Source organism: Morus notabilis, unplaced genomic scaffold (genome assembly GCF_000414095.1).
Source record: "Morus notabilis unplaced genomic scaffold, ASM41409v2 Scaffold98, whole genome shotgun sequence".
Lineage (NCBI taxonomy): Eukaryota > Viridiplantae > Streptophyta > Magnoliopsida > Rosales > Moraceae > Morus > Morus notabilis.
The window spans coordinates 721,865-745,251 of NW_010359472.1; the positions used below are offsets into that span (position 1 = coordinate 721,865).

The 23,387-nt window shown below is 35.6% G+C and overlaps 2 protein-coding genes and 1 non-coding gene across 3 annotated transcripts in view; 1 reads left to right on the plus strand and 2 right to left on the minus strand.

The window, feature by feature from the left end:
• The first annotated feature begins 245 nt into the window (after positions 1 to 245).
• On the plus strand, positions 246 to 6,388 carry LOC21407373 (cytochrome P450 CYP72A219). The gene is made up of 5 exons (XM_024163172.1): positions 246 to 611; positions 3,480 to 3,697; positions 4,353 to 4,597; positions 4,863 to 5,250; positions 5,856 to 6,388. The coding sequence occupies exons 1-5, from the start codon at positions 332 to 334 to the stop codon at positions 6,279 to 6,281; spliced, it is 1,557 nt and encodes a 518-aa protein (XP_024018940.1). The 5' UTR covers positions 246 to 331; the 3' UTR covers positions 6,282 to 6,388.
• Positions 6,389 to 10,467: 4,079 nt separating this feature from the next.
• Positions 10,468 to 23,387, minus strand: part of LOC21407374 (protein SDA1 homolog) — a 14,585-nt gene continuing 1,665 nt past the window's right edge. Inside the window, exons 5-15 of the mRNA XM_024163181.1 lie at positions 23,107 to 23,256; positions 22,953 to 23,012; positions 14,725 to 14,820; positions 14,589 to 14,648; positions 14,402 to 14,476; positions 14,269 to 14,322; positions 13,962 to 14,063; positions 13,038 to 13,700; positions 12,566 to 12,700; positions 11,320 to 11,427; positions 10,468 to 10,786 (exon numbers count right to left, since the gene is read on the minus strand). Coding sequence (XP_024018949.1) covers positions 10,637 to 10,786; positions 11,320 to 11,427; positions 12,566 to 12,700; positions 13,038 to 13,700; positions 13,962 to 14,063; positions 14,269 to 14,322; positions 14,402 to 14,476; positions 14,589 to 14,648; positions 14,725 to 14,820; positions 22,953 to 23,012; positions 23,107 to 23,256 — 1,653 coding nt within the window. The 3' untranslated portion in view covers positions 10,468 to 10,636. The remainder of the gene's footprint in view (positions 10,787 to 11,319; positions 11,428 to 12,565; positions 12,701 to 13,037; positions 13,701 to 13,961; positions 14,064 to 14,268; positions 14,323 to 14,401; positions 14,477 to 14,588; positions 14,649 to 14,724; positions 14,821 to 22,952; positions 23,013 to 23,106; positions 23,257 to 23,387) is intronic.
• Positions 17,181 to 17,287, minus strand: LOC112090893. Its single transcript, XR_002901884.1, has one exon. It is a non-coding gene; the product is annotated as a small nucleolar RNA R71 (small nucleolar RNA).

Genomic DNA, 23,387 nt, shown 5'->3' on the forward strand with positions numbered 1-23,387 from the left:
AATTTAACTATAAAAAAAAATTACTGATAATTTATACTTCTTGTCTTTACTACTGGAGAAGCTCCTAAAAAATTTATGTTACACATCATAATTAAAGACAGAAATCTGAGCACAGTATTTATGTCGCTTTCTTCTATAAATCTTGGCTTCTAGATGAATGGCGGTCCTTCTATCTGATCAAGTCGACTATAAATAAAAGTTCCCTCCGCCACATATAGAAAACCCACAAGACTCTCTCACTCACTCTCTCTCTCTCTCTCTCTCTCTCTCCGCCACAGATAGAAAACCCAAAACTCTCCCTTTTTTTTTTTTTTTTTGGCTTTCTGCAACAATGGAAGTGTCGTTTCTTAGATTCTCTAGTGTTCTGTTTGCAATAATACTCATAACGACATGGGTATGGAGAGTTGTGAACTGGGTTTGGCTGAGGCCGAAGAGGCTAGAAAAGTGCCTTAGAAAGCAGGGTCTTAAGGGCAATTCTTATCGTTTTTTGTTTGGAGACTTGAAGGAGAGTATTTCGATGTACAAGGAAGCAAGGTCGAAACCCATCAATCTCTCTGACGACATAACCACACGCGTTTTCCCCTTCGTTCTTCAGACAGTCCAGAAGTACGGTATGTATGTACATATATCGGCTTGTTTATAAAATTAAGTTACATCACCTTTGTTCCAAGGGATCGATCACTAGCGATAGTCACAAGGGCGGATCAGTCAGAAAACAAGTGAGGAGGGATGGATATGTAATTTTCAGATTTTAAGGGGACAGATATATGTAATTTCATAAGTTTAGGAGGCAACTACGAAGTTTAATAAAATACAAACAAACACGACACTAAAAGGGAAAAAGTTCAGATGGAGTGATCGCCTATCCTCAGGAAAGGCTTGGCTCTGCCCTCGCCGTTAGATATTGTTGTTTTAGTAGTTAAAAATCATTTTTCAACAGTTAAATCTATAAATCATTTGTGCCTGTAAATTTTTAACCCCTAAATCAGGTCGTTGAAAGTTAATCCAACAGGTAAGGTAGGAGTTCCTATTGATAGTAACAAAGTAGAAATCTTCTTGTTCAAATTGTGGTACATAATTTGACAACTAATTCTCAGTAGTTCTTAGTGGTTATCCCTGTCATCGCACAAGTTGAACTAATTCTCACTAGTTATGTTGAGAATTTCGTGGTAGAATAAGGAAAGATGCACTAATATGACATGGATTTTAACTGTCAATTTTTTTTATAAATTCACTTAAATGATCAGTTTGATATGATGTTGAGGTAGTTGTGACGGTTTTAAACTACATCCGTACTGTCCTTTTCTGCCCAAAAATCTAGAGCTTATTTAGTAATATTTTTAAAATAGTTTTATTTTCGATATAAAAATAAAAATAAAATTGTTTTAAAAATTATTTTGGAACTGATTCTGAAATTACGTTTTTTGGTCTTTCAGAAGATTGGTGAGTATGATAAAAAATTAAAATCGTATTTGGTTATATTTATGTTTGTTTTGAATACATGTAATTAATAATCTTAAATTAATATATTAAATAATTAATAATTGATAATTATTTAGCAAATAAAAATTTATATATTAATAATACAATAATGAATAAGTTATTATTAATGAGTACATTAGTAATTAAACTATATATATAATAAATTAATATGCTAAATAAGTAAAAAATAGTAATTAGTAATTAATTATAAATAATTACTGTGTTAGTAATGTACTCATATATATTAGATTATAAGTAATTAATTAGTGTATTAAGAAAAATAATTAGTATATACATTATTTATTAATATTCTGTTTACTACTTAAATTACTAACTTTTAGTTACATAATTAATTAATTAATTAATTACTAATGTTTATTTAATAATCTATTATTTGATATATCACATTATTAATTTTTGGTAATTATTCTTTTTATAATTATTAATTACTAATTATCAATTATTAATTATTATTGATTAGTATATTACATATTGATAATTATAATTTAATATTAATTATTAATTGAGTAATTACTATTTATTTTTTATTTACCAACTATTTACTAATTAATAGATTATAATTAACATAATATATGATTGATATATTAATTAATTATTATTTATTTAATTACCTATTATTACTTATTTTATTGTTAATATGTTATGTAATTAATTTTTGGAAATTAATCATTAAACAAATAAATAATTACTATATTATTTATTATTTTATTAATAAAATTAAAAACTTAATAGTAATAATATAATTAGTAATTAATTATTAATTATTTAATATAAGATTGTTGTTAAGTACTAGAAAATGAAAAAAGGAAAAGGGAAAACAACTTTCAATCGTTTTCTACTTTCTTCACAAAAATCATTCTTAGTGTGTTTAGAATTGGTTTTAAAATGATTTTGTTTTTAATAAAAAATAAAAATGAGATTGTATTAAGAATCATTTTTTGACCGTTTCTGAAATTGTGTTTGGTTAGTTTTTTAAGAGATTGTTTTGAGTATAATAAAAAATTAAAATCGTGTTTATTAATTAATATATTATAATATTATTGATAAGTACTAAAAATAAAAATAAAAAAATGAAAACAACTTTCAACCGTTTTATAATTCCTTCACGAAAATTATTCTCACTGTTTTCGTTTTCAAAACATTTGCTAGAACCGTGTTTGGAATTGATCTCGTTTTTATTTTTCACATTTTTCGAGAAAGAAAAAATGAAAATGTTTTCAAAACTGTGTTTGGCGCAATAAAGATAAAAAACGGAAATGAAAATGATTTTTTGATTTAGCGTAAAAAATGAGAGAGAAATGAAAAATAAAAAATAAAATCATTTTGGAATGAATTTCAAACGCGTCCAAAAATTATTGCATTTTTTTTTCATTTTTTACTTCTCAAAATTCGTGAAAATTATTTTTAAAAACAGTTCCAAAGACGCACATATGTTACGTTTTATTCTCTTTTTCTTTCCTGGTATTTGAACTTTCTTCCCTTTAAAATATCGAGCCTTTTTGACGAAATTATCAAAATAAGGTACTTGTATTCCACACAAAGCGGTGGCCAAACAGTGATATTCGGCACCCAGGGGTCGCAGATTGACCATAAAACCTTGTTCAATAAGCGGAAAGCTTTTAGCTTTCCGGTTTCAGGTTGGGCAGTAAATGCTCATCAAATTCTTCTAGTGCAGTACCCCACATCTATATGGTGCACATTTATATGGTATTTCTTTGCTCTTGATGATCCAAATGAAAAAGGAAAAAAAAAAAAAAAAAGTACTATTAAGTCACAAAATTAACGAAAATTCAACGGTTGAGAATTATACTCTTTATCTTTGGGATATAATTTTCTTAATTAGCTTGCCAAGTTTAAGTGAAAGTTGAAAATTAGTTGTGCGGTCATTAGTATGAGAGAAATAAAAACTGGTGCGAACTACAATGGCTTTTAACAGTTTGAATATGATCATATGGATGTTGGATATTATATTGCAGGTAAAGATTCTTTCATGTGGATTGGTCCCAACCCAAGAGTGAACATTACGAACCCAGAACATCTGAAGGATATTTTCAACAAAATTGGTGATTTCCCAAAGCCCCATAACAATCCACTTGTAGAGCTGCTAGCTACTGGTCTTGCAAGTTATGAGGGTGAGAAATGGGCTAAACATCGAAAAATTATCAACCCAGCATTTCATGTAGAAAAGTTGAAGGTACTTTAGTACGTACTTCTTAAATTATTTCTTAGAAGTTTGAAATCATCTTATCCCTTATTGGGGAGGGGGGAGGAAAAAAAATGAGTTTAGTTCTTAGAAGATCATAGAGAGACTAATTATATATATATATATATATAAATATAAATATACTTGGTAGAAATACTGTTTGATATATATGACTTGAAAGATGCATCTTTTTTAAAACTAAAGTTCAAAACTAAGTGAATTTTGTAATGCCAAAGTGGCGTCTAAATGTTTGTTATATTAGAAGAAAAGACTTGTACGTAAGAAGCTACTGTGCTCATCCATAATATTTGCCAATGAGTTAGTTATGCTTTTGTGATAGCTAGGGAACACGTACTTCTCGGTGCTGGTTATAATGCGTGTTTCTAAACATGAGATTACATCAGAATTATCTCAAAATCACCAACTTTAAAAATGGATAAATTTTGAGAAATATATATCTGACCGCCTAAAAATATATCTATAGAATTTCCAAAACAACAATATACATGACAGAACACGAAAGAAAGAGAAATAGATCAACAGCATTTAAATTATAACTGTAGTTTTCATAAAGAGAGTAGATATGTGTGTGTGTACACGTGTGATTCTAACGTTTCACTTTTTGTTTTGTTTTGTTTTTTTGTAGCATATGCTACCGGCATTTTATCTAAGCTGCAATGAGATGCTGAAAAAATGGGAGAGTTTCTTAAATAATGAGGGAAGCTGCGAGATAGATGTGTGGCCTTATCTTCAAAATATGACCGGTGATGTGATTTCTAGAACAGCATTTGGGAGTAGTTATGAAGAAGGCAGAAGAATATTTCAGCTCCAGAGAGAACAAGCAGAACTAGCGATTAAAGCCATACAGACTGTTTATGTTCCTGGATGGAGGTGAAATACTAATTAGTTAATTAATTAGTGCCACGTTTAAAGGACTGGTATTCATCAAGTATAATTGAATCGAGACATGAAATATATATATATATATATACTTTTTTTTTTACATTTATAACGCACTTCTCAAATGTTCAGCTCTCTTCATTTCTCATACATATACCATCTTTTGAGAATATTAATTAAGCATTAATTTCAAGCAACATATCATTTCATAAAAACGTGCCTGTGCCAAATATGATAAACATATTGGTGTGTGCAGATTTGCTCCAACGACGTTGAACAAGAGGATGAAAGAAGTCGATCATGAAGTACAAGGTTTATTAAAGGATATAATTCATAAAAGAGAGAAGGCAATGAGAGCAGGTGAAGCACCAAATGATGACTTGTTAGGGATACTTATGGAATCAAATTTTAAAGAAATTCAGGAACATGGGAACAACAAGAATATGGGAATTAGTATTAGAGATGTAATTGAGGAATGCAAGTTGTTTTACTTTGCTGGCCAAGAGACCACCTCAGTGTTGCTTGTTTGGACAATGGTGTTATTAAGTAGATATCCTGATTGGCAAGCTCGTGCAAGAGAAGAGGTTTTACAAGTCTTTGGTTATAACAATCCAGATTTTGATGGGCTAGGCCACCTAAAAATTGTAAGTATTTTTTTGTCTTTACTGCTTTTTTTATTATAGGATAAGAAAAGATAATTGGTATATGATCAATCATAATATCACAGCTAAATTGGCACCCACTAATAGAGTACCCATCTTATATCCAATTCTTTGCTCTAATTATTAAATATCAATAACCAAAAAAAAAAAAAAAAGTACAAATAAAGGATACTCCGGCCCAAAGATAAACAAACAACAAAAAGAAAAAAAAAATTAATAACTCAAAAGGGAAATATTAAAAATAACTCTAGTTGCTTACTACTACTATTAACTATCAGCTAACTTTTCTCTTTAATTAATTTTGCAGCTGAACCTTCATGATAGAAAATGCTAAAATAAAATGAAAATCGAGTGGACTGTTGATACTCTTCATAGATTAATGCAACTTATTTAGTTTTTTTTTTTTTTTTTTTTACTTGCACTAGAATGACACTAATTTCACGAAAAGTATAAAATAGCATCATGTTTAGAAAGCACATTCTACTAATTTACTTTCCTAGAAGAACATATCATATTGTGAAATTTTTGAAAACTTAAGAAGATGAACCAAATAACACGTATTATACTTTCTTCCATCATTAATGCAGGTCACAATGATTTTGTACGAAGTTCTAAGGTTTTATCCACCAGTAATTTTACTTACTCGGACGGTTCAGAAGCAAACACAGCTAGGAAACTTGTCGTTGCCACCAGGAGTGCAGATCTCTCTTCCCGTCATACTTGTTCATCGTGACACTAATCTGTGGGGGGAAGACGCAAAGGAGTTCAAACCCGAGAGATTTGCAGAAGGAGTTTCGAAGGCGACGAAAGGTCAAGTTTCGTTCTTTCCCTTTGGTTGGGGGCCTCGGATTTGCATTGGACAAAACTTTGCCATGATTGAAGCCAAAATGGCATTGGCATTGATTCTACAGCGCTTCACGTTTGAGCTTTCACCCTCCTATGCTCATGCTCCTTGTACCGTTATAACTCTCCAACCACAATATGGTGCTCATATAACTTTGCATAAGCGCTAAGATGTATATGTTCTTATGAAATTCTTATCGTTGAATAAGTTTGATATGATCACATGCCATATATAGATACTCCGGTATATAAATGTTTAACGTTTTCTGTTGGTTTTTTTCTAATCTTAAATTAAATAATTAGACTTGCATTATATACATAGTTTTTAGCTATGATCATCATTCAAGCTTGTGGATACTAATACTAGTCAAATAAGCTACAATTAGCTAAAGCGACATAGATTTCACAATCTTCGATTGAATATGTTTTGGTCATTGCTTCTCTTATAGGCATAGACAATGGTATATACATCTCTTAATATCAGATCTCATATTCATAATCAAATGTTGTTGTGTGTTGATTTATTGTGTTCAAATTAGAAAATAAAAAAAGTTCTATCGGACTTCGTGAGGTTAAATTTGTTGTCTCATTTTTCTATCTTACAGAATCAAAGGATATTGGGTCTAACTCAACTTAACAAAACGAGCTTATTAAGAGAATATTGTCCTCAACTTATTAAGTAGATCATGTTAATATTTCCGGCTAATGTAGGATTCTAATAAAAATAAAAACAGTTCTATAGAACTTCGTGAGGTTAAATTTATTGTTCCATTTTTCTATCTTATTGATTATCTCTCTATTAAAGTTTGATAATTTATTTTAGTTGTTCTTAGTATTTAGTATTGATTATGTGATTAGATTCTTAAATTTATATAAGATGGTAAATTAGTTGGAGAGGCAACCAATAAAAGGGAGATGTAACAACGGAGTGCTATTTGTCTATGCATTGACATTTTATTCTAATCATTATTACAACGAGATTCAAATTATTTCAAAATTAAAAATTTATTTTTATAACTTTCAAAACTTAAAAATTATAACAAAAGTGAGATATAACATTTGGAATAATATTATATTAATATATATAATTTTTTTAGTGCCAATAGCATTGATTTTACACAGAGATGGTCTAAATCAATGTCTTAGCAAAAGATGTTGAACTTTTATGAAAACAATGTTTATATCAACTGAGTGGACTGAAATAAGATCTAGATTCAACGATTAAAAAATATTGGCATGCCTAATGTTGACTCATTTTGCATATATAATAATTCCTTCCAGCTCATGTTCTGTTATCCTTCTTTGTTTTTCAAGCAACTATACATATGCTTTGAGGAAGAACTACAAAGTGATATTTCAAACTACAAATACATTCTGAACACAAGTTTTGCTTTTGTTTCTTAATAAAAAAAAATAAAAAAAGAAGATATTTCCATTAAAAAATAAACAACCTTACTTGTGCCCTGTGAGCTTAGGGTCATGTTCAGTTGACCCATAAACTTTAAAAACTTTTAATTTGCATCATAAATTGAGAATTAATCCACTTAACACCTTATAATTTCTGTTAAAAACAAATAAAAAAAAAGAGGATATTCAATATTGTCACGTGATCTTTTTCCATTTGTTTTTAATAGAATTTCGAATTGAAAGACCATATGACCGCAATATTCTCCCTTTTTTCTTGTCTATTTTTAACATATATTTTAACAAAAAGGAGTTAAATGAGATTACATTAGAATTCGAGGGTCAAAGGGAAAAGACTGTAAAGTTTAAGAGTACAGGAGAAAATATTCTTTAAAAAAAGAGAAATAAAAGAAAAAAGTAGGGTTGTTCATAAACCCGCAGGCCCAACCCACCTCACCCTAACCCAACCCGAAAAATGCAATTTCTAGTATTAAATATATTTTTTTGCGGCCCATTCAATGTCTAGCCCGAAGTTTTGGGACGGGGTGTGGGTTGGGCCTATAATGGCCCGCACACCTCAACCCAACCCACGCTCTAACTTGCATCCTCTAATATCTAACCCTAGGCAGGCAACTCATTTCTACTCTATAGTTTCTTCATCTTTGAATTAAGCATCTATGTTTGTTTTATGTTAAGACTAATTTATGAGTGTAGACTAATTTATATTTGCTTTATGTTTGATGTTAGATGGACTACTTTGCTTCATGTTTGATGTTGGATTGAACTTTGAGTCTTTGATTCTTTAAATGTTGAAACTGACCACCCAACCCACCTCGCACCACCCTAACCCAACCCAAACATCATTGGGTTGTCAACTTTTTCTAATATCGTTAGAGCCAAATATGTGCAACCCGCATCTTTTGGGGCGGGGGAAGAAAAAGCCCTATCCTACACCAATCCAACCCATGAACAGCCTAGAAAAAAGGAGCAGCTTTAGGCAAAAATTTACCTACTAGTGGGATTTGCAGATGAAATAGTAACGGTCAAGTCTTCTCTACAGTACAAAACCAAGTTAATAATTAAATTCAAAGCAATGCTCCAAGCAACACGAGCTACAATTTTGTAAAACCTTAGGGTGCGTTTGGAATTGGTTCCAAAACGTTTTTATTTTCTGTATGAAAATGAAAATGAAAACGTTTTTAGTTTCATTTTTGAATTATTTCTAAAAATGCGTTTGGTAGTTTTATTTAGAGATTGATTTCAGTTTTAAAAAAAACTGAAACTGCGTTTGGTGGTTTAATTTTTGAAAACATGTAATAATATATTAAATAAATAATATTATTAAATATATTAAATAAATAATATATTAAATATATTAAATAAATAATATTATTAAATATATTATATAAATAATATTATTAAATATATTAAATAATAATATATTAAATAAATATATTAATTAAACATATATAATACAAAAACGGTTTCAGATGGAAGAAAATGAAAAAGAAAAAAAAAAAGTGAAATCCGTTTTTCAGAAAACAGAAAACGAAAACAAGAAAATGAAAACACCTTTTTTTCGTTTTCTGATTTCCACAAAAAGACAAAAACGTTTTTGGTTTTGTTTTTTAAAAAAAATTGCACCAAACACGTTTTTAACACCCGTTTTCATTTTTTTGCTTTGAAAACCGTGAAAAACGAAAACGAAAACGCAAACAAACGGGCCCTTAGTATTTGCTCCAACAATATCACATTTTCAAAACCAAAGTGGTTGAGGTTAAAGTATAGAAACTCTATTAAAAAGGAAACAACAAACAGACGAATAAATAAACATATGAAAACTGATAAAAGAAAGGTAGCATTTTAGCAAAATACTATATATAAGGCGCGTTTACCAAACCGTAAAAGATGTAATGGAAAAGATAATAAGATTAAAAAGTAAAGTAAAGTAATAAGTAAGAATTATTAATTCTCTTTTAAGTGTTTATTTAACTGTTAGATGGTGTAATGTGAAACAATTTTGCTCTTTTTCTAATGTTTACTAAAATTAAGAACAACAATATTATCAATATAATCACTAAAAAGTAACAATTAAATAATTATTAACTATAGAGTAATTCATTATCTTTCACTTTGACAATGAATCAATGCTATATATAGTGTAAGACCTACTAAATCTTCATTACTAATTTGTAAGTAAATACATTATTAAAAAGGAAAGAAAATCCCTACTTACTTTCCATTTCCCTTTTATGCAAAGTAATCATGCCCATAGTTTATTCTTCTGTCAAACTTCACACCAAGCACACTCCTAATGTTGATGAAATATAAAAAAGGGATATTTGCGCCAGAGGTCACCAAACTTTGTGATCTTTGACACTTGGGTCCCCATTTTAAGAATTTGGACACTTGGATCCCAAACTCTGATTCTATTTGCACCGTTAGTTCCCCACTTACATTTGTTCCGTTAAATGCCATTAGATGTAACATATTTTTAGGCATTTTTATACCTTAGGTTCCCAAGAACATATTTTTTGGGGACCTAAGTATCTAAATTCTTAAAATGAGGACCAAGTTTGGGGACCTCTGGTGCAAAGATCCCAAATAAAAAAGGTTTGGTACAAATGGGAGAAACCTCAAACTGAATAGCAGGTAACTGGAAGCCACGTGTGGATCCAAAAGCAGTTGACAAAAACTCTTAGAGACAGGATAAGGGTGGCAGGATTTGAATGATGTCTTCATTTTCCAGCTGATTAATTTCGTCTGAACAACAGAAGGGCCAGCAGCATGGATAGACCAAACCCAAACCACTACAAAATCTTTGCAGAAAGAGACTTTCTATTGAGAACTAAACAAGAAAAGGCGAGACACGAGAGATAGGAAGAGAGGGAGTAAGTAGAATCATCTAACAAACGAACAACATTGAAGAGGAGAGCACTGAAAGAATAAATACTTTAGCAATACTTAACCAAAATTTTGAACAGTACATTGTGATGAAGTTCATTGTGAAATGAATCCGCTTTTGTACATGTGAGGAGAAGTTACTGCATATTAGTTTACTTCTAAATTTAATAAATAATAATGATGACAATAAAGAAGAAATATCACGTAAGTTGGTGATTTATTTCCATGCTTTCTTTCCCCGGAACTGTTTGCCAGAACGCTGTTGTTTTTTCTTTTTCTCCATTCGCGATTTTGCCACCTTTGCTCTCTTTGCAGCAAGAGGAAGAGCCTTCTTATGTTCCTTCTGTCGATTGCTCAAACCTCCCGTCTGTCCAATCACACCCAAAAAATAAATAAATAAATAAATAAACCAACTGCATCACTGATTTAAGGAGCCCACACTCCGGAGTTTATATTTTTTCACTTTTCTCTGATCAGAAAAGCATTGAGCTTTATGCATCGTACGATCCAAGATACTAAAGCAAAACGGTTGCCATTGGCAATGCTTTGCTAAGTTATTGATTTCTCAGCATAGGAAGAAGGCCTTAAAAAGCTGAACATACAGGTAACCGAAAAAATGAAGAAATAAAACATCCTAAGACAGAGCTAGGACTTTCTGAGTGATGTATGCCAAGTACTTGGTACTTTGGGCATCAGACTTTAAACCCAATGCAACTATTCCCTTACAACCAAAACTGAAAAGTTAAATCATGACCATAGTTTGTCATGTTTCCGATGTTCAAACCACACGAACAAAGAGATGCGAGCACAAAATGGAAAAGGTTATAATTTCACCAAGCAGGAGATTTTTTTTTTTTACTAAGATTGACCAAGAAGGAGATGATAACTATGAAAGTATACCTTCTTTTGTTTCACTGCAGCTCGAGCCTGGTACTTCCCTCTGTCCTCTCTTCCAGCCCTAACTAAAGCCAATCTCTCTTCCTTACTTAGCTTTTTCCGTACATGAGCCTATGCAGCACACAATCAATAGCCAATTGGATCAACATATGATTTCCACAATTAAAAACTCCTTTCAATAGAAAACCGGCCTTTCAAAGGTCAGTTAAGCATAAAAATGTCAAATAGAAAAATGAAAAGAAAGCATTTGACAACTTCCTTCCATGTTTAAAAAATAAAAAATAAAAAATCCTTCAATAAACATGTTAATTTTTTATTTTTATTTTTTGAAAAGAAATCACTTCATTAAAACAGAACAATGAAGTAGAAAGCAAGAAGGACAGGAAGTCCTGGATAAAATAATCATAAAAATGGAGAAAAAAAAAGGTGAGAAAACAATGTCAGAAATAAAATAAACTGCATTAACAATTTCCATTGCCTAACCAAATCTAAAAGCTGCATATGACTAAAGCCTTTATCTTCATGCAACTAAATTGCAACCCACAATTTCACTCTGTCCCATACTTCGTTAATACTTCCCTCCAAGTCTTCAAAAATCCTCTCTAACATGCCCAGCACAACCCCAGTATAGCAGCATTCCAGATCTTCCTACTCTTGTTGAAAACAAAGAGATAAGAGGATATAAACAAGTCGGCACATCTCAAAGAAGCCACCCAACTCCATTGAAACTCTTGCATAACTCTCAACCACAATTCTCATGCAAATGAGCAATACAAAACGAGAGGATCATAGTTACGGAGACAACACCAGCCTGGAGACAGACATACAAGTACTTCTACGCTGCATGAGATTGTGAGTACTTAACTTACCATAAACAAGCAGCCAATTAAGCACCTTCACTCTAGTAAACATGTTAATTTTTTCTCTCTTTATTCTATCTTAGAACGAAAAAAAGAACAGAAAAAAAAAGTAATTAAAAGGAAAATTATGCTTGGACAATTAAATGAGGTTGAAAAAAAGGCAAGAACACGTGATGAAAAAGGCCTACTCCAGCATTGATAAAAGTAAAAAAAAATATAAAAATAAAAAAAGAGCAACAAATGATATTCAAACTAAGGACTAGTACAAATTCAGTGGATGTAAAGGCAATCATGATCCTGAGCCATGTATTGTTGATTGATACACATTACTAAAAGCCACATGAACAAGCTTAAAGTTCAAATGGAGAGTAAAAAGTTAGAGAACTTACTTCAAGCTTAGTCGGATCCACTCGCTTGGTACTAAGTTGGTCGGAACTAGGAACACTGAAAGTTGATGACTTCGCATCTGAGCCCTTTCTTAACAAACCATGCTGAGCCAAGGCAAGTTTTGCGTCCTTCTTTGCCTAACCAAAGAAGAATCCAACAATGAGGATATATGGTTCAGTGGCACACAAGAAGAGGGGCAACCAATATTTACAGACATGGACAATAATAGTGTGAGAGACGTGAGCAAGATACTAAACTTTGTAGTCAATTTATACATGAATCTTAAACTTCCTATATAATAGTGTGAGAGACGTGAGCAAGATGCTAAAATTTGGAGTCAATTTATACATGAATCTGAAACTTCCTATATAACCTACGGTGCCCTCTTTCCAAAGGGGAAAAAGGGGGGGGAAGAACACCAAAACAAAAATATGAGGGACAGAGAAAGAACGCGAGGAAAAAAAAAGGGCATACCTTCATTTCTTTGATCTTTCGGAAGTCCTCATTAGAAAGAATACCATCCGTTGAGTCAGATGATGTAGTCGCTAATGTTGCTCCAGCCAATTTCTTCAAAGCCCGAAGACTTGAATCAGCAGCAACAAGTTGTCTATCAAAATCAGACAGTTTTCTCTTCCTCGCTTTAGAATCCTTCAGACTACTTTCACCATCCTTGGTTTCTCTATCCTCAGTTTGTTCCATTTCATCGTCCTCACCAAATTCCTCTAACAACTCCTCCTCGCTAGAATCCTCTACCCCCTGATCAGATTCCTCAGCTTCCTCATCCTCATCGTCATCATCATCAATGCTGATATCACTATCAGAGTCATCTATACTATTGTCACCATCTTCACCTTCAGCAACTAAATCATCTCTGACATCATCATCTTCACTTCCAGAATCATGAGGAGATTTCTGATCGTCTTCATCCTCACTGGAAGCAACCAACTCATGTCCATGATCATCATTAGAGTCGCTGGATGCAGGCTCATCCATATCGTCACTATCCTCAACATCTTGATCTAACAATTCAACCCCAGGAACATTGCTGAGCACATTGACTTCTCCATATGCTTTCGGCCTTGCTTTTGGATCAGTAGGGCGCCCACGGTCTTTCTTAACCAGAAGTGAAGGGCAAATCTGCACATCAACAAAGTTCAGCATCATTAAGATTTAAATATTGGTAGAGCAGTCCCACTTGGGACTGAAGTCGCATAACGCCTGCTACTAGGATCTTCTAGGTCCAAGGTTATACCCGTGGTTTAACCCGAGAGAGAGAGACAGACAGAGTGAGATGAATTCATAAGTAGAAAGGAGAAAGACAGACCTCAAAAGCCAACTGAGGAAAATAAATAAATAAACCAAAAAAGGGCAGAGGAGAGTGAGAGGAGAGAGACAGACCTCTCTAAATAAGCCAATAAGTGAACGTGCTGCTATTGAAACTGCCTTCTCGTGAGATTTCTTATATAACGCAAGATCTTGCAGCAATTCTTCCGACATCAACTAATTGTGAGGATTAAAACAGAACAATTATTTAAGACGGTAAAAAATTGAGCTGTACAAGTAAAAAATAAATGACCTTTACAGAGAGAGAATATGATAGATGAAAATACGTCCTTGTATGTAAAAAGAACAGCACTGGACAATTCTAATCGACCAAATAATATAGAATTCATGAACCAAATTAATATGAGTAACAGGTAGTTACCAAAGGCATGCGAAGGCATATTTCCCTAATTACATTGAGTCCAACGGCAATGGCCTGGTGAAAATCAAAGCAATTAAAGACATAAAGAATGGTAAGTAAGAAGAAATAAAAGATAAAAGCTCTTGATTCATACCTCTGGACGTGAACGATCATGTACAAACTGATTAACTATTTGTTTAAATAACGGCTCCACTGCATCAGGAGGCACCTGCATGCAATATATCCTCTCTTATGGTAGCTAGAGTAGTAGTAAAGCGAACTGAAATTTGGTACAACAGGAAGAAAATTTGAACATATCATGGCAGAAGAGCCAGGTATACCATATCATGGCAGGCCTGAACTGCAGCAGCAAGTAAATTCGTGACATCGCGTTGATGAGGCTGTGTAAATCAATCAGTCGTAATTCCATCATCAAGAGAACAATACTTTAATGCAGCAGCTAAATAAAATAAATACCTGAACATATTTCTGCAGATAGGGATAAAAGTTAAGTAATAGTAGACGGTGAAGGCCAACTGTTCGAGCAATTACTTTCAACATCATCATCCTGACCTGAACTTCAAACAGGTTAAGGATAACATTAGAAATCCAATTTTCAGCAATAGTTCATAAGAGAAAGATGCGAATATTGTGGAAACAAAACCATGCAGTCCACCTCTTACTACAAGATTCAGAGTTTACCTATAGGCAAGATTACAAATAACAAAATAAGCTAACGTCATATCATGAATACCAATCGAAAAAATAAAAGACACGAACACTTTTAAGCTCTTACGCAATCCTAAGATTAAATTATTAATGGCCCGTTTGGTTCATAGATTTGAACAGAAATTCAAATTGGTTTAAACTTATAGTGATAGAGAATTGATAACTCTAGGAATTAGAGTTATTTTCGGCATTTCTAAGCTTATAGTTGGCTCATCCAAAGGTTTAGTTGTTAATTTTCTGCTTTATTTGCTCAACTTTTGGTTCATGTGGTGCACTCTGCTGAGATTCATTTGTGCGGTTTTTGTGATAATTTTGAAGAAAACTGCTAACGTGTGTCCAAAAGGGGTCGTTTCTTATTTGCAGGTTTTGTGAGGATAAATGCTGCAACATTTGCTACAGCAAAAATATGACAACATGCAGTTAGTGGATGACCGCATAACTTTGCACGAGAATTAGGACAAAGAGCGCATAAGACGGATTTGGTGCTTAGTCAGCTGGACCTAACCTCTGAGTAGGAGTCACCTCAGCGTCTTGGGTTGCCCTAAAGAGGAATGCACCTAAATTCTCAACAAAGGGGGGGGGGGGGGGGGAGCAAAAAGAAAACCAGAGAGAAAGAAAGAAGACAAGTACAGAGGAGACGAATTTGGAGCTGGAAATCTCAAGGAGTGAAGCCACGAGAGGAGACCACCAAGCTTCATCTTGTCTTTACTGTTGTTCTTCTCATTTTGGTTTATCTTTCCTCCTCTGTAATCAAATCATGGCTGTTCATTTTGTTGAAATTAACAGAACAAGTATGAGCTAAATTAACTTGGCTGGGATGATAAAGTACCCGGATCTGTAATTAACGTTGTGTATGCTAACTTTTGCTATATTAATGTTGATCTAGTTTGTTCAATATAATCGTTATCGTTCCTTTTTATTTACTGACTGGCCATCTCAAACAAAATATTGTGAGTTCAATTTGCTGGAAAGTTGATTGGAATTAGACCAATATTGAACAGTGTGTTGTTTAGCTAAATTTCACAAAGAAATCTAGTTGATTTGCGAGTAGTATAGGAATATACACTTGTCTCACATAGCCCAATTGAAACCTATGCTTAACTTAACCTCTCTGTTTAGATTTCTCATAGGAATATGTTGAAATGTGAGTAAAGAGGCGAAATCATAAGTGGATTGGGAGATTCTTGTGTTAAATTCATGTTTCAGGTTAACTGATAGCATTGCAGTAGCAAAAGTCGTAACATAAATAGCCCAGGTTGCAGTGAAGGGAAAATTGAGTCATAGTCCTTCACATAGATTGATTTTCACCTTTGATTACTGAGTGTGCATTTATTTACTTTTGTTTACTGCAATTCTTTTACTCTTTGTAGTTGAATCAAACCATTAAATTTGTTTACATTGCATCTCTTAGATTTTATTAGGAAAAATATTGATAACTTTCTCCGTGGGAACGATACTCTACTCATTCACTTAATTACTTGTTCGGCACGTGCACTTGCGTAGTTAATTTTACACTAACAAGTTTTTGGCGCCGTTGCCGGGGACTATTATCATAATTGATCTTTGTAAAATTCAAGTGTTTTCGTTATTTTACTTGACAATTTTGTTTCCTTCTATTTCATATATTCTTCTTCTCGCATGAATCGACAACAAGACCGTGATTTGCTGCCCTTGGATCCAGAAATTGAAAGAACGTTCCTAGCAAGGAGAAGGGAGCAGCAAGGTTTAGCGGTTGTTGAAGGAATGGCAGAGGAATCTGTCGGCAATGCAGCCAACCTTGGGCAGCCCGTAAATGTTAACAATCCAGTTAACCAGGCAGCCACAGCAGATGACAAGGATAGGGCCGTCAGAGAATATGCCGTATCGATTTTACATGAGCTCAATCAGAGCATCATTGGGCCGGAGATACAGGCGCCTCAGTTTGAGCTTAAACCGGTCATGTTTCAAATGTTGCAAACAGTGGGCCAATTCAGTGACATGGCAACTAAAGATCCTCACTTGCATCTCAGGCTATTCATGGAAGTCTGTGATACTTTTAAGCTTCTAGGGGTTACAAAAGAAGCTTTGAGACTGAAGCTCTTCCCTTATTCCTTGAGGGATAGAGCTAGGGCATGCTTAAACTCTCTACCACCGGACTCTGTGGCAACTTGGAATGACTTGGTAGAGAAGTTTCTGATGAGTATTTTCCTCCAATTAAGAATGCCACGCTTAGAAATGACATCACCGGATTTCAGCAACATGAGGGGGAATCTTTGTATGAGGCATGGGAGAGGTTTAAGGAATTGTTGCGCAAATGCCCTCACCATGGGATTCCTCATTGGATTCAGATGGAGACGTTCTACAATGGACTTAATGGGCAAACTCGAACCATAGTAGATGCTTCAGCCAATGGTGCTATTTTGGCAAAGACTTACAATGAGGCTTATGAGATTTTGGAACGGATGGCTAATAACAACTATCAATGGCCTGCGGAGAGAGCAGCTGCAGCTAGGAAAGTAGCAGGAGTTCATGAAGTGGATGCGGTGACAGCTTTAACCGCTCAAGTATCATCCTTGGCAAGTATCTTGAAATCAATGAATCAGGGGGTGAATTCTCCTCAGTTTACAGCGGTCTCTAGTACGTACTGTGGTGAAGGGCATCTCTTTGATAGTTGTCCATCCAACCCGGAATCAGCATATTATGTGGGTAACTTCAACAAAAATAACAATCCGTATTCCAATACTTATAACCCAGGTTAGAGGCAGCACCCAAATTTTTCTTGGAACTCTCAAGGGCAGAACGCAGCATCTTCATCAACAACAAACCGCCCTCAACATCCTCTTGGATTTCCACAACAGCCGAGACATCAACCGGCAGAACAACACTCATCGATTGAGCACTTGTTGAAGGAGTACATGGCAAAGAATGATGCCATTATTCAAAATCAGTCGGCACTGATTCAGAACCAAGCAGCTTCATTGAGGAACTTGGAGAATCAAATGGGCCAATTAGCTAATGCCTTGACTAGTCGTCCTCCAGGCGCACTCCCAAGTAATACTGAAGATCCTAGGCGTAAAGGCAAAGAGCATTGCAAGGCTATTACGCTGAGGAATGGGAGAGAATTAGAGCAAGTGTCTAGACAGCCTAATCACCGAGAAGAGCCCTCTTCAATCCAAGGTGAAGTGGAAAAGGAAGCATAAGTGGAAGAATCTGGAAAACGAAGCGATGCTGCAGAACCTGCAGCAACGCTGCAGCAAAGTTTGGCAGAAAAGCAAAATGACAAACCAACGCCACCTTTTCCTCAAAGATTTCAAAAGCAGCAACAAGATAAGCAGTTTAAAAGGTTTCTAGATGTCTTGAAGCAGCTCCATATTAACATTCCATTGGTGGAGGCGCTTGAGCAAATGCCTAGTTATGTGAAATTCATGAAGGACATTCTTTCGAAGAAAAGAAGACTTGGGGAATTCGAAACAGTGGCAATGACGGAAGAAAGCAGCGCCATCTTGCAGAGTAAAATCCCTTCAAAGTTAAAAGATCCTGGGAGTTTTCACCATCCATGTGCAATTGACAATAACTACTTTGGCAAGGCTCTTTGTGATTTAGGAGCAAGCATAAATCTTATGCCTATGTCAGTTTTCAAGAAGCTTGGAATCGGGGAAGCATGGCCAACCACAGTGACTCTTCAATTGGTTGATCGATCTCTAGCTCATCCAGAAAGAAAATTTGAAGATGTCCTGGTGAAAGTAGACGAGTTCATCTTCCCCGTTGTTTTTATTATTTTAGATTATGAAGCTGACAGGGAGGAGTCTATTATTTTAAGGAGACCATTCCTAGCTACAAGAAGGACATTAATAGATGTACAAAAAAGGGAGTTGACAATGAGAGTCAATGATGAGCAGGTCACTTTTGATGTTCTCAAGGCAATGAGATTTCTTAATGAAGTGGAAGAATGCTCTTTGGTGAATGTAATGGATACTAGTGCTTTTAAGGAGCTGGAGCAAGAGTTGGAAGAAGAAACTTCAGAATTGAGTAGCCAAATGGCTTGGCTGGAATCAGGGACAACTGGTATAGCTAGAGGAAAACAGTTTGAGCCTTTGGGGCTATCCGAACGTGAGCTCAAACCACCTAAGCCATCTATAGAAGAACCCCCAGTCTTAGAGTTGAAACTTTTGCCATCCCACCTCCGGTATGCGTGTTCTTGGGAGAAGCAGAAACGCTACCGGTTATTGTTTCAGCCGAGTTAACTGAAGACCAGGAACATAAGTTGCTTGAGCTGCTGAGGAAGTTTAAAAAAGCAATAGGATGGACAATTGCAGATATCAAGGGAATCAGTCCATCCATATGCATGCACAAACTTTTGCTGCAAGAATGCTACAGCAATTCCGTGGAACATCAAAGAAGACTAAATCCAATCATGAAAGAAGTTGTGAAAAAATAAGTCATTAAATGGTTGGATGCAGGGATTATTTATCCTATATTTGATAGTCAGTGGGTTAATCTAGTGCAATGTGTACCCAAGAAGGGAGGAGTGACTGTGGTAGCGAATGAAGCGAATGATGTGAATGAGTTGATCCCCACGCGCACAGTCACAAACTAAAGAACCCTAACTCCTCTTTCCCCATTTTTTTCCCTCATTCATTTCCCCAAAATCTCCACACCAAATCAGCCACCATCCTCACGCCCATGCTCATCTTCCCCAATCGCCCTCTACCTCAAACCAGCCATCTCAAATCCTTCTCTCCCACACCGTCATCATCACACCCATATTTCACCACACCATTCCATCGTGAACCCTACCTCCGCCGCCGAGTCTGCGCCCATCCGTGCGTCCAGTCGCCGCCAAGCTTGCACCGCCTCTTTTACCATCATTTCATGCTAAAATAGAGAATACCCATTTTGGATCAGGGAGTCTCAGTTGAGGTTTGCAAATCCTTTCCTCTTACACTTAAAGCCCGTTTGGTTCATGGATTAGAACCGTGAGCTTAGAACCATTTTCGATTTACGTGTGTTTTTTGTGAGATAAAATACTATAGCGAACCATGAACCATGATTCGAATCAGAGAACGAATCCTCCAACCAAACGGGCTCTTAATGTTGATAAATGCATCCGGCTGGGATAGTCTCTAATATCTGGGTGTAGTTAGTGCGTTAACAAAGTTTTAGGGTTGAGTGGGGTGGATTGTGCATCAACAATAGGCAGCCCGGTTTACCCCCTGTGAGTTTCAATCGATTCAGTCGTTCACAATGCCAATAAAAAGTAGGGCTAGAAAAGGAAAAACAAAGCAGGTTTAAAATGAGCAAGGAACACAATAACAGATTGAGAATGAGCAGCGTCAACAAGAACCCAACACTAAGGAGAGCATAGCAAAGTTTGTTTCTGATTTAGCCGAGGAACACTATGCTCAAATCACCTGCCAACGAGCTCTCAGCTCAGAAAAGGCATTCCTTTACCAAAGGAACCACACATTGGGCTATCCGGAATATATATATTCCGTTATTAAAAAGAACGGATGGGAAGCCTTTTGTCAACATCCTCCAGCAGCAGTGGTGCCTCTAGTTAGGGAGTTCTACGCCAACTTCGATGATAATGAGTCCGATTTTGTGTATGTCAGGGGAAAACGAGTTGCTATTGATGGGAACACCATCAACAAACTGTACAATCTGCAAAACATCGAGCAGCTCGATGAGCTTTTGACAATTCTTTGTGAAGATGGAGCAACTTGGACCCGATCAGATCAGGGTGCCATGACATTCCCTAGGCGATTTTTAAAGCCCGGCACCAAAATATGGTATCATTTCCTTAAATTGCGGATTATGCACTCCTCCCATGATCACACAGTTGCCAAGGACAGGGCAATCTTATTGTTCTCCATTGTCGAGGGGAGGGGCATAAACATTGGACCCCTAATTTGAGGGCAAATTGCGATTTGCGCGAGTCGTCGCCGAGGGGGTCTTTGGTTCCCATCGCTCATTACCAAGTTGTGCGTGGAGCAAGGGGTTGTGGTTGCCCCTAACGAAACAAAATTTAAGCCCCACGGTCCAATCACGAGGGCAACCATTGCTCGGATGATTCAAGCAGACAATCAACCCGTAGAGAAGGATGTTGATGTTCCTGCACCGGAGGCTCCTTAGCCCACCATGTCTACTCAGCCCTTGGCGGATTTAGCAGCCAGTTTCACTCGCTTGGAGCAGCGAGTGTCACAAATAGAGGTAATGCAATACGAATCCCTTCAGATGATGAGGGATTTCTGGCAATACAAGCAACAGACGGAATTGGCCCTGCAAAAGCACTATCGTGCTAATTCTAACCGATTTCACTCGTTTCTAGAATTCCCACACCATCTTTGTGAACCCTCCATGGATGAAGCTGAAGTTGCAAATGAGGCCGTGAATGAGGCAGCCCCTTCAAGTTCTATTCCCCACGAGCCTCAAGAAGCTGAGGTTGTTGCCCCGGGCACCGGCAAGAACAAGGGAAAGGCCAAAGTGCCGGAGCGATCTACTCGACGTTCCACTCTTAGAAGCGCTGCCAACTGGAAGTGGAGAGGATGACTGCTGCCCTTTGACTCCTCAGGGAAGTTTCTTTAAGCTTACACCATTTCCATTTGGTTTTGAGTCATTTCCTTGCAATTTATATTGTTTTGAGTACAATGTGTTTCTGTTTTGGCCATGAGTCGACAACAGTGAGGACACTGTTGATTTCAAGTTTGGGGGGGTGTATTTCCTGTTTGTGTTGAGGCTGGGTTGTTTTATTTAGAATGGTCATTTTTCTTGTTTTTGTGTTTTGTTATTTTTGGTGTGTTTTGTGCTGTTTTGTGTGCAGGGAGAGCCTCTTTTTGTCAATTTTTGTGGTGTGATGGGTGTGTGGGTCTTCAATGATGAGGTAGGCTAAGTTAAGGCATGCTTTTGTGATAGATTAACTTGAATTGGCTGTAAGTGAAAACCCATAGAACCTGACTTTTGAATGCAATTCTCTATGCAACTCTTTCCACAACATTCAAAGTGTTCTTCCCGAGAGCTTATTGATGGCTAGATTGCTATGAGAGCTTAGGTTTCTAGAATTGACCTAGAGACTCCTTTGAGGCGAAATTCTAGGAAGCCTAGTATGAGGAGGACGACTGAGACAAAGATCTAATTAATGACACCATTTTGTTTAGTTTGTTCAATAAAAATAAAAATCAAAATAAAAGAAGAATAAAAATCAAAATCAAAAGAATGGGGAATTAGGTGTCAAGCCGAGAAGAAGTTGAGTCTTAAGTCTGATTCCAAGTGCTAGGTGATTCTTCATTAGTGGAGAAGGAGTCAATAGGTCAACATATGGAGACACTTCTAGGCTTGGTGATCGTGGTCTAGTTTGAAGTGGGTGATCGGGGAGGAAGCATTATTGATGCGCTTACACACACACACATACTAGGGAAGAGCATTTGAATTGAAAGGGGAAATGGGTCGATCTTATAATTCAAAGAGAGTTGGTGTAAAGCTTAAGCGTGCAAAAGAAAATAAAATAAAATAAAATAAAAAGAAAAGAAAAGAAAGCCTCTGAGAAACTTAACCACACACCTTGAACCCACATGGTTGACTGAAAAAGGAATTCTCTTAGTGTCATTTGTTTTTGTGTTGTTTTTGTAGTGTCATTGCTCAAGGACGAGCAATACTTTAAGTTTGGGGGTGTGATAACTCTAAAAATTAGAGTTATTTTAGGCATTTCTAGGCTTATAGTTGGCTCATCCAAAGGTTTAGTTGTCAATTTTCTGCTTTATTTGCTCAACTTTTGGTTCATGTGGTGCACTCTGCTGAGATTCATTTGGTGTGGTTTTTGTGATAATTTTGAAGAAAACTGCTAACGTGTGTCCAAAAGGGGTCGTTTCTGATTTGCAGGTTTTGTGAGGATAAATGCTGCAGCATTTGCTACAGCAAGAACACTAGCAAAAAAGGTTTGAACCAAAACTTTTTAAATCAAACCTACGAAACAATCAAAGGCTAAATGTAAATGGGTCCACCTCAAACTTTTGATCAGATTTTGGGTCCTTGAGGCGGGAAAACAGCTTCTCAACAAATCCCTGCAGGTAGAACAGAATTTTTGAATCCAACAATTATGAGCAAATAATTCTAGGATCGGCTGGAGCGGAGATGATAACATCAAAACTAACAAACCTGTGGATCTTTCAAATGGTTCAGAGGAGAATAATAATTTGAAGTGGTCCTTTCTGATGAGAGGCGTTGCTGTTTTTTCATGCTACGAATAGCACGCTGCAATTTGGCTTTCTTTTTCTTCTTGCTCGAAGCTGTACCTTTATGGTGTGCCTAACAATTAACATTCAAAACAAATATAAACATCAGTAAATTAAGCTAAAGAAAATAACATTGCTTTAGCAATTTTCCTCATAAATCACGAGACAACTTATTCCAACAGTAAGAGCAGATACTCTGCTGAA

Excerpts from the sequence above, each read along its gene's own strand:
- LOC21407373 (XM_024163172.1), top strand. The coding sequence starts at position 332 with ATGGAAGTGTCGTTTCTTAGATTCTCTAGTGTTCTGTTTGCAATAATA. Across the intron at positions 3,698-4,352 it reads TTCATGTAGAAAAGTTGAAG|CATATGCTACCGGCATTTTA; the intron begins GTACTTTAGTAC and ends GTTTTTTTGTAG. Across the intron at positions 5,251-5,855 it reads GGCTAGGCCACCTAAAAATT|GTCACAATGATTTTGTACGA; the intron begins GTAAGTATTTTT and ends TCATTAATGCAG.